An 11,470-nucleotide genomic window follows, 5' to 3' on the forward strand; every position below is an offset into this window, starting at 1 on the left:
ACTCTTACATTCTTTCAAAATATTCTTGCATATTGCTGGAATCCTAGAGAATTTCCTTGATAGAGTTTTGTGACAGTAATTCTTCACGTTTATAAGTATTTAATAACATAATTATATTATTAATATATTCAATTAAATAATGAAAATTAATATAATAAAATAATAAGTTAAATTATCGTTCCAAGTTTGCATATGACTATTTATATATCTTTATTATAAGACATTGCACCATTAGCAACAAAAACAATCGTTTAACTCCATCTGCCTAATGTTTCCGCCATTGTGGCTTCGCCACTTCCAAATATTCCTAACTCTATAACCATTTAATTTTGTTTAGTCGTCTGACCAAACTTCAGTGCGCTCCACCGTTTCTAAGAGAAAGCAAACTCGCATCAATTATGATAAACATTAAATAATGTGGCAATTATTATTTTTACTTTGTTTAGTAAACAAAAGTGCATCTCAGATTATAACTAACGAAAAAAAGGAGGAGGTTTCTTATCAAATAGGTGAGTAAACAAATACAATAAGTATTTGTTTTGAACATATTCTACTTACTCCTTACACGCATTAAATATTATTTTGATAGCCCAAAACTCGTCTGGTTTATATGGAATTTTTAGAAAATTTAGCTACGTCGCAAATGAAGTGTTTCAATACAACCACAAAAGTTGTTTATCCCCCACGATGAAATTTACGTTTTGCAATCAACTAAATTTATAATAATTTTATTTATTTGTATTTCAGCTGGTATATTCGAGCCAAACACCTTAACTCAGCAGCTCGCGTTCAACGAGAGCGTTTTCGACGTCCACCTCCCGGACTACCACCTAACAGCAACCATATTGAATTCGTCCAGATCAGACAGCTACTCCGTGTGGCAGACGTGTATGTATTGTTTCTACCATTTCCCCATAAATTTAAATCAAAAAAAAATTAAGAACTAAAGCTAAAGGTTTGACCAAGAAGATCGGTGTAGTAAGAGTAATGCATTTATTTAATGTGTGTATATGTTTATTGTATATGTAAGCGCAGTACGCGTGTAAATGTTATGCATAATCAAATTAAAGTATTAAAAATATAAAGATTATACTAAGTGAAAAGGAATTCAACATAAATTGTAATATGTTGATTTCGTTTTTAATTTTAGTATGTTCAAACAAAGAAATGCGGCCTATAGTATTGATGGGTCCTCAAGACACCTTGACCAACGGAGCGGCTCGAGATCAATGCTTTGTCGCTAACATACCTTACATCCATACCAGCTGGCAGTTTCCTGATCCTGACTTTGACATTGAAAATATTGAAGAAAAAGATGACCAAGCCAATGAAAATCTAGATACAGAAGAAGAGGAGGAAAAAAAGGGAGACAGTGAAGAAGGAGATAGCGAGGAAGAACTTATTTATAAAAATATAACGATAAATTTCTATCCAGATCCTGACGAAGTATCCGTAGCATACGCAAAACTTCTAAACTATTACAAATGGGAAAGCTTTTCAGCTCTCTACGAAGATGATTTTGGTGAGTATGATATGCTTTTGTTTACTTTAAAATGAACATGAATTTAATGCAAAAGCTTTTCTGGGCGGAGTTTATGTATTTAGCTTTGATTTCATTTAAGATGCGTTATCACGCACGCATTTTGAGTTATGATATTGTAACTTATCTAATGTTTACAGTAAGCCTGTCCCCAGATATGTAAATTAGCAAATTTTATGCCTACCTTAAGGCAGGCAGTGTATAGATATTCGGTAAACTGAATGTTTATGTTCTACACTACTTCACTTAGTAATTACAATAAATTAAATGATTTTAAAACAACAGTCTATAACAACAACAATGCATAGAAAACGGAATATAATTATGATCCATGACTATGAGAAACAGACCAACCAACGTGAGTTTGAGTTGATTTATGGCAACTACTTGTAAAATCAATCAAAAATATACTCGAATTTTTTTTTATAAAATATGTATGTTTTCGGTGTTTCAGGTTTGATAAGGATTCAAAAAATATTAGCCGAACACACCGCGAAACACCCTGTATATTTACGAAAATTAGATCCAGAAGGAGACAATATCAATGTAAATACCAATTTTTATAGTTATTATTTTTTCCCTTACTTTATACTTTAATCCTTATTTATTCGTTCTCAAAATAACAAAAGACGTATACGACATAAACTTATTGAAATAAAAATTAAATCTAGGTTATACTTTACATAACATTTATTAATACTTAATTCACAGGTATTTAAAGACCTGAAAAAGTACCAAGATGCCAGTCGTTTTTTGATGGACTGTCGCGCAGATCGAATTTTGAAGTATTTAAATGATGCAAGTCAGTTGAAAATGGTGGACCATTATCAAGTAAGCAAAAACATTGATCTTATGTTGTTGTTATCAGAATTCGTTTTCAAATTAATTTACTATAAAATGTTACATCGATGGGAAAAGTTTTAGGAAGTGAATTAGAGTTTAATGGACCTGTTAAGTGCTTGAATCTTAGGTGCTTTATATAAACACAGACACTTGGGTACTTTATATAAGCACAGATTGCCGCTAATCCCATTTCACACCATCACTAGTAACATGAAAGAACTTCCGAACATTTTTATAAACCATAGCTTTTTGCTGCAATTTCGCAAAGATATTATAAATTGAAGTAAATTTAAGAATTGATAAGAAGTTAAAAATATATATGGTTGTAGCATTACATTTTAGTATCTTTGGATGCGTCTACTGTAGCCGATAGTCTGACCAAGTATGTGTCCAATATAACTTGGCTGAGCATCACAGAGCACGACATATTGAGCAATGCCCAGCATTACTTAGCTCCACGCGTGGCCAAGTGGTCCAGCCAACGATCGCAAGCTCCTCTGGTGACCAATTTTACGGTATGTAATTCATTCATTCCTATAATCACGTCTACATCCCGGCCCATAAATACGGTACATATTATATGTACAATACATTTTCATCCTCAACTATATAACATAAATTTACGAAAGCGCAAGATCAAGCTCTGAAATAGCTCTTGAAGTACCTATATTAGTTTTTTATTGTTTATATATCACTTCTTTGCATTTCATGTATTTAATCAATCTTCTTGAAGTTTACTAAAGCATGACAATGGCATTCTTACACCACAAAATCTGGTACTTTCACCTGCGATTTGAGATAAATCACTTTTTCGCGAGCATTACAATAAATGATGAAAGTTCTTCTTTAACATAGGGTTTTTGAACTGAATCAAATTCGTCTCTCAAATGTGTGTCTGTATGCAGGTCATACCACCGCAATTTCTTGTTTGCCCGAGAATTTCCAAAGTTATATTTGAGTACCAAACTGAAAATGCAATACTATGGGATGTAAAATTTTCGTGTTTCTACTGTCTTCCTATACTTCCTTTAAAAATTAAGCCAATTTTTATATTTCTTAACTTCATAATACATTTTTGTTAGCAAATCTAAAATCAAAATAGAGGCCTCATCATCATTCGGTTCCCATACAAAATCCCTAATGAATGGACATTTCTCCGCCTCACACCTGTCACATTATACAAAACTGTAATAATAAGAAATTTACTATGTACTTATTTTTAAAGCTCGAGTCGTTAATAATGGATGACATGGCAAACCACATTCTGAAAGCGGTACAAACACTAGGCGATGATTTTGCAGAACCAGAGAATCACGTTTGCGATGCTGAAGCCACTCCTTGGGTTTATGGAGCGAAACTTCAAAATGCGACATTACAGGTAAGTGGAAACTTTTTTGCAATTGCTATAGATATAATACTTGGCCTATGTATATATATTCATAAGACAATATTTCAAGCTAGATGACTCCTCGACCGCAAATATGCCTAATAAGATTAATATTGTAAACAAAGTTATCATAAATACTATGTTATTACATTAATACAATTAATAACAATATAATTAATATTAATATAAATAAAAATGAATCATTCACCTCTGTCTGATAACACCAATCGTCGATATATTTCAGATAACAACAAAAGGTGTAACTGGAAACATCACGTTTGATGAAAATGGAAAACGTGCTAACTATACCCTGTTCATCAATGAGATTTACGGGTCTCAACGAAGAACAATCGGTAGGTGGGAGTCTAATAATGGTACGGAGATCATCGAAGATCGTCCCACTTCCGATATCACTACTAGCCAGCTCACTTCTAAACATTTCATCGTAAGTTCCAACTAAATTGATAATCTTTACAATTTCTTTATTACAAAAATAAAAAAAAAATGATTCTATTATTGATATGATCTAGTCGCATGATAAAATGTTTTTTTGTTTTGGTAAAGATATCCTAAAAATATTTAGTAACAAGACTGTTACTAAATTAAGGACGTCCTGGTAAAGGGTCAGGTCAAAAGTACCCGAAACCGCCGAGCTTACATGAAAAGAGTTATGAATGTGGATGAAGCGAAGGAAATATGCAAAGATCGTGGAAAGTGGAAAGAGGTAGTCTCTGCCTACCCCTCCGGGAAAGAGGCGTGATTTTATATATGTATGTATGTACTGTTACTAAATTTTAACATACTTTTCCCTATCACCATTACAGACTAACCATTTTTACACGTAACAACTTTCTCTTTAGGTGATTTCAAGAAAATATAAACCATATTTTTATGATAAAACACCATGTGAAGGAGAAGGCTGTGATGACAGTGATGAAAAATACGAAGGTTTTTCCGTAGACCTAGTGAAAAAGATCTTCGAGCTACTGAAAGAAGAAAAGTTCAATTACACTTATGAATTTGTTCACGAGAAAGACAAAGGTTATGGCAAGTACGATCCAAAGACGAAAAAATGGGACGGCCTCATTGGAGACTTGCTGGATAAAGTAAGTATCATATTTACTCATTGTAAAAATGCTTGTTCTTAATTATTTTTCTTTTGCAAAGTTTATTTTAAATAATAATTAGATACCAGATCAGTTTATGGCTGATACCATGTGGCTTCTACTGTGGAATAAAAGAATCACATTATCAACTAAAATACTTTAATAGAGAATAATCATCACTTTTAGCAAATATGGGGATTGAAGTAACTGAATATTTACGAAACTTATAAATATTACAGAAAGCAGATTTAGCAGTATGCGATTTGACAATCACAGAAGAAAGGAAGAAAGTGGTTGATTTTTCCGTACCATTCATGTCTTTAGGAATAAGTATCTTGTACACAAAAGAGAAACCAGTTCCTCCGCCAATGTTCTCTTTTCTTCTTCCCTACACATTTGAGGTTTGGATGTACATAGCTACTGCCTACTGTGTTGTCTCTATCGTGCTATTCGTTTGTTCGAGGTAAACAACTATTTTTTAGGCTTTTTATGTTTGTTTGGAAATTCTCATTTATTTCAATAAAAAAAACAGGATCTTGAATGTTCTAATAGTTGTTAATATACTAAACACGTCTTGGTCTTTAATATGATGTGATAATAAATACTTTTGTACTTAAGTACTATTCTATATTTTAAATTATTTCATAAAAACGCGTATACTTACAAACGCCTGTTCTGATAAAATATTTTATTCTTACCAATAAATGTATAGATAATGTTAATTTGTTACGAGTTTTTTGCCTATTTATGACTTGGTTATTTCTTCTAAATAAGAAAAATTCAATTCTTTGAAATTCATAACTCTGTTAAGAGTAGTTAAAAAAAATCTTAAACTATTTCTAGCAATTTTTAGCAATGGTTTTAAATATGTTTTAAGGATATCACCTGCCGACTGGGAAAATCCTGTGCCGTGTGATAAAGATCCAGAGGAATTGGAGAATATATGGAACTTCAAGAATTGCGCCTGGCTCACTATGGGCTCCATCATGACGCAGGGATGCGACATTTTGCCTAAGTAAGAAATAAACTTCACGACTTGTTATCGTTATTATTATTGCTGTTGACTTGTTCATACTCTGCATGGTAGTTTATTTTAACAAATAAATCCGTCTTCTAGACTATTAAATTTTAATTAATTTCGAAAGTAGTTTGTATAAAGATCCATATATTCTTTATTTCAGAGCTATCGGCACTCGTTGGGTGTGCGGCATGTGGTGGTTCTTCGCCATGATAGTGTGCCAGACTTACATAGCCCAGTTGTCAGCTTCCATGACCACAGCCCTGGAAAACGAACCAATCAACAGCGTCGAAGACCTAGCCAAGCAGAACAAAATATTGTACGGAGCCATCGAAGGGGGATCTACGTACGAATTCTTCAAAGTGAGAACACCCCTACAATTTCGTACCTCTTTCAACATTTTGCAAACACTCAAGTAATTTCTATACGCTTTTATTATTGGTGGTGCATTTTCGATGAAACGATAATCGCTTTAGTGCCCTGCGATCTAATATTTATATATTAGAATTTAACGTTCTACTAATAAAATAATGTCATTCTGAATAAAGAAAACTAGTGGTTAATATTGAAAACTTCCCAGCCTATTTATGAGCGATTTCAATATAATAGTAATAGCAACAACTAGAACTATATAACTCTAGTATTCAATTAATAATGAAATCTATAGTCAACTACATTTAATTCTCTTTTAGTCATCCAAAGACAAAATATACCGTAAAATATTTGAGACCATGGAAGCCAACCCTAGCCTCCTAGTCAAGACTAACGATGAGGGCGAGAGTAGGGTGCTTAAGAACAACAACAAATATGCATTCTTTATGGAATCTTCTACCATCGAATATAAACAGAAAAGAAATTGCGACCTCCAAAAAGTCGGAAGTCAATTGGACTCTAAGGACTATGGAATAGCTATGCCAGCAAGTAAGTTTACAAAACAATTTTAGCATAAAAAATATATTAATCAATATTCTATGCTGGTATGGTATCAAATATTATACAGTATTTGCTAAGTGCAAATTGTAAAAGTCAATCAAGGTAAAGGTGCCATTTAGGATTCGCTAGCAATGGGCTAGCATTTCCTGCCACCATCTCTGAACCTTGATTCTATCACGGGCCCATCCGACTAAGTGACACTTTCTATTCTTCTAACTATTCTATTATATCTCTGTCTATCACGTAAGGTACAGCGACGTTACATGTGTGTGTGTGTTAATTAAACTTTATGTCTACCCTGTTTTGGTTAACTCTTCATACCAATGGAAAAAATGCCTCTCCCTTAAATAAATAAATCATGTTACTAGATTTTGAATTATTAAATAAATCAAGGTCAAACAAATGACATTCCCTTCAATTTTGCGAATGAAGCTTGTTATGAACGGTGGAACAAACACCTAATTCCAGTTTAATTCTTCATAAAAGCACCCAATTATCATAGCCTCAGTTCGTCAAACATCAAAGGCAGCATACGTTTATTCACGAGACCACATTATGAGTCTGATGGAATGTAGGTTACGGAGAAACAGTTTCAATTTGATGTATAAATAGGTTAAGATGTGATAACCATTTCAATTAGAAATGACTTTATTTAGGTATTTATTTTTTTACCTAGTTATTAATTATTACCACCACCCACCACCCACACGCTTAATTGATATACAATTATGTGCAGTGCAATGATCTTCTATATTCTTATCCATTTTCTTAAGAAGAATGATATCCACACCCTAGCCTGAAAATTGATCCTACTATTCTTCTACTACACAATTATTGTATAATTACACTTCAAAATTCTTGCGTAAGTTGAATTCTGGTCAAATGTGAACTACATTTCAACTAAATAGTTTTGTTAAAAATTACATGTTTGTTTCTTCTACACCGAGTTGAAGAAAATAATACTTTAAAGCTAGAAGTATAGTTCCATTATTTCTATTTGTTTTCCAGATTCACCGTTCCGAAGTCACATAAACAGAGCCATTTTGAGATTAAAAGAATTGACGATTTTGGAAGACATAAAATCGAAATGGTGGGACAAAAGCTACGGAGCTACCGATTGTAATGTATGTTGCTTGCTTTGCTGTTTACTCAATAGATATTAAGATGTTATAATGACAGATAGATAAACCTACTCTCAGGGGTATTTTTATCTTTACTGGTGATTCGATACATCTCCATCAATTACAATGCGAAAAAGTTTTGTTATTTTAGCTTTTCAAATATTAACTTTAACATTACATAAATTTTAGGGGTAATAAAAGTGTTGTAAAAGTTTTGTCAAGAAAAGTATACAAATTTTCCTATTACGCGAGCTTTTCTATAATTTCTGTCGAACAATTAGTATTATTTAAAAAGTCTTATATTTGTCATATTCTGTAACCTCGATTCATTCATTTTTTATCAGGAAAAAGAAAATGAAGACACTGATATAGAAGGTAACCTTGAGATGGAAAACCTGATAGGGGCATTCGTGGTCCTTATCGTAGGGTTGTTCTTCTGTTTGTTTGTCGTGGCCGCGGAGTTCATGAACGAGATTCGGAACATTGTCGTTCGTGAGCAGGTCCGTATTTCATCATCATCATCATTTGAATCGTGCATGAAGACTAATTTTTGTTTTGGCGTTTCAAAAAATTTGTTTCACATCAACTCAGAAATGAGTGATGTAATCACATCAATTAACAAAAAACTACCTGAGATATAACGAAGTACATAACACATTATTTGAGAAGAACAAAAGGCCTGAGAAAGTGTGACATCACAACTGAATTTTTAGCTAAGTAGGTAAATCTTTTTCTTAGCCAATTTTTTTTAAGACAAAGGCCCTATATTTTTATATCACTGATTCAGGAAGTTTTTAGTCATAAATAAATAATTTGTGGCGTCGCCGTGTGACGTTATTTATCAAGCTAATTTTCGGGACTTGTTTTCCTACGAAATACTTGCTTATTAATTCAAGAAATAACAAGGGCTCCTAAATAGAAAACACACCTTAATAATAGTTTGTGAATTGAAGTGTAGTTGACGATGATAGAATGCAAAACACAATGACCTGCTAAATAAATTATGTCACGACGACCCATTCGGTGGTCCTATCGCTTGGCTAAATCGTGCCTCTTATAAAGCACGTGTTTGCCGTGTGGTTCCCGGCATCAATACAAAAAACATAGGATCACTCCATTTCTTTCCAGTGAATGTCGTTAAAAGCGAATAAGGGGTAGGCTCATAAACTTGAGATTCTTTTTATTAGGCGATGGGCTAGCAACCTGTCACTATTTGAATCTCAATTGTATCATTATGCCAAGCAGCTGATTGTGGTCTTTTCAAGGCTATTGGCTCTAACTACCCACAAGGGATACCTATAGACATGACTTTATGTATGTATGTTCCTTGTCGGGATTTGAACACAGACATTTCAAGTGTTACATTACGCTTTGACTGCTTTGTCTCCAAATGAGCTTACCTATCCATTTTCGTCATGTCATAGCGCATTTTGAATTAACGCAAATTGAATAACTCTTATCAAGATTAATTCAACAACTATGAATTAAATAATATTAAATGAATACAGGTAACTCACAAGGAGGCTATAATCAAAGAGTTGAAGGCGTCACTGAACTTCTTCCAACTTCAAAAGCCAGTTCTCCGCAATCCGAGCCGTGCGCCCTCCGCCGCGTCCCGCAGGAGTGAGAAACAGGACCACCTTGCCGCTCTCACGGAAAATTTCATGGACTTTGAGAAGGAACTTCGCTAACTTGCAATGTACACACATCCCATACACCAATCAGTTCGAGATAGCCCAGCTCTTTAGCCCTTCAGTATCTTCATTCTGAGTAACGCATTAGAAAATTTATCCTTTATGAGGTCGGCACCGAGTATCGAACAAATTGGAATTTTGCATCTTTCTCGAGTAAGTAACCAATATTGGTTTCAGTTTTTTTTTTAGGCCGCCATAAGACATGCGAAACCGCCTGTCTAGTATGACCAACTTAACAGCTTTAAGTGTCCTCCGATGCCTAAGTAAAAGTTAAAATTATTATCCGATGTGTAACTTTTAATATAAAGACATACCTTAATTACAACTTATGTGTCGAACTATACCATAGCATACAAAATTTATATACCGTATATACATAATAAATCTAAATGAATATATGAATTTTTTAATAAATCTGCTTTGTCTGTTTTTAATATTTGTTTAAATAAATTATTTGTTACACTATGAAATGATTGTTTATTGTTAATTGTCTAAATAAATCGTCGTATTCTTGATCGCATCAAGTTCTAAAAAGATGCAATGCATCGCGTTGAGCGGCTGATATGGTTTGCAATGTGTAATCTTAAATATCATTTATCCGACCACCTTGATCTGGGAAATTCTTATCACAAAAACAATACGCAATAACTAATGCAAAATACCTAAGTCGTTCGTATAAAACCGATTGACTCGATCGCAATCTCAGCCACCATTATCGTTGTTTTTAATGACATTCGATCTATCTTGTACCCAAAGTTAATATCACATCACATCATCTTGTCCAAATTGATTAGAATTTGCATACATATAATTATATCTTTACTCCTTACGGGAAGAAAAGCGCCAATAGTCCCGGAAAGACTAAAACAGTATCAAATAGTGACGCAGTTAACAGACCGTCGTCTAAAAGAAACTCAAGATAATTAGCTCCTCCCTTGATTGGAATGTTATTAAATAAATAGATTACACTAGCATTAGGATTAATAAATGAAGATTTTTAAATTAACCGTGATAAGGACCTTATTAATAATAACGTATCTACCTACTGATACACATTCAAAAAATTTGATATTATGAGATGGGCCAGGATATGAACCAAAAACAAATAAAATAATATTTCCACACCACGAATCCTTTCTTCAGTAATTATGAAATAAAATAGATAAAGAACTCAAACATAGAGATTATATACATTAGTGTGAGTGCTAACCGATGCTCTTATGGTGACTTAGAAAAACCTGCACATTCGGGCACCTAGCAAATAATTATGACTCAATATAGGTTAGGTTTCCCTGCAAAGGTTACAAAGCTCAGATAGGAGTCGTTTCGTGTAAAAAGGCAACTTCGTGCTTCTCTCCATCCTTGGAGAGAAGAAAAAAATACCGTCACAAAATGACTGCCAAGTATAAAGTTTTTTTTGAACTCATTAAACAAAGGGTCAGACTGTACTCACACTCACTTCACAATTACAATCAAAGAAACAAAACCATTATCTCATACGCTAAGTTATGTACTAATACTACTTCTTATATACTACTTAAACATTTCGGCCGTAGATAGGTCACATCCGGGGACCTGCACGTGCTGAGCTGAACTCTTCAAACGTACGCGACTCCCGATCGGAAACGAGGGTTCTGTCGGAAGCCCACACTGTCATTAATACTACTGGAATCAATACAACTACGAACATTGATTGACAAGCATAATCCATTGATTCCTATAAATAATAATTCAAAATTGTAAGAGCTTGAAATACAGCAATGGGCTGTAGGTTTATCGGTTTAAACGCGTGAGCTCATCGCTTGCGCAGTCAGTCAATTGTAGCGAA

The 11,470-nt window shown here is 33.6% G+C and overlaps 1 protein-coding gene across 2 annotated transcripts; it reads left to right on the forward strand.

The window, feature by feature from the left end:
• The first annotated feature begins 356 nt into the window (after nt 1-356).
• LOC106135648 (glutamate receptor ionotropic, kainate 2) lies at nt 357-10,005 on the forward strand. Of its 2 annotated transcripts, XM_013336008.2 has the most exons (16): nt 357-509; nt 748-888; nt 1,151-1,522; nt 1,995-2,086; nt 2,252-2,371; nt 2,713-2,898; nt 3,609-3,761; nt 4,015-4,215; nt 4,631-4,876; nt 5,116-5,339; nt 5,754-5,891; nt 6,058-6,256; nt 6,587-6,815; nt 7,836-7,951; nt 8,293-8,448; nt 9,457-10,005. In XM_013336008.2, exons 1-16 carry the CDS (start codon nt 416-418, stop codon nt 9,637-9,639), a joined length of 2,850 nt encoding a protein of 949 aa, XP_013191462.1. In that variant the 5' UTR covers nt 357-415; the 3' UTR covers nt 9,640-10,005. The 2 variants fall into 2 exon arrangements, with proteins under 2 accessions (XP_013191462.1, XP_060801537.1); XM_060945554.1 differs by lacking the exons at nt 357-509; nt 748-888 and adding an exon at nt 893-1,002.
• Nucleotides 10,006-11,470: the final 1,465 nt, after the last annotated feature.

The sequence above is a fragment of the Amyelois transitella genome, chromosome 8 (genome assembly GCF_032362555.1).
Source record: "Amyelois transitella isolate CPQ chromosome 8, ilAmyTran1.1, whole genome shotgun sequence".
In the NCBI taxonomy this organism is placed as follows: domain Eukaryota; kingdom Metazoa; phylum Arthropoda; class Insecta; order Lepidoptera; family Pyralidae; genus Amyelois; species Amyelois transitella.

Coding starts and splice junctions, on each gene's coding strand:
- LOC106135648 (XM_013336008.2), top strand. CDS start 416: ATGTGGCAATTATTATTTTTACTTTGTTTAGTAAACAAAAGTGCATCT. Junction 4,216..4,630: donor TCACTTCTAAACATTTCATC/GTAAGTTCCAAC, acceptor CTTTCTCTTTAG/GTGATTTCAAGAAAATATAA. Junction 8,449..9,456: donor ACATTGTCGTTCGTGAGCAG/GTCCGTATTTCA, acceptor AAATGAATACAG/GTAACTCACAAGGAGGCTAT.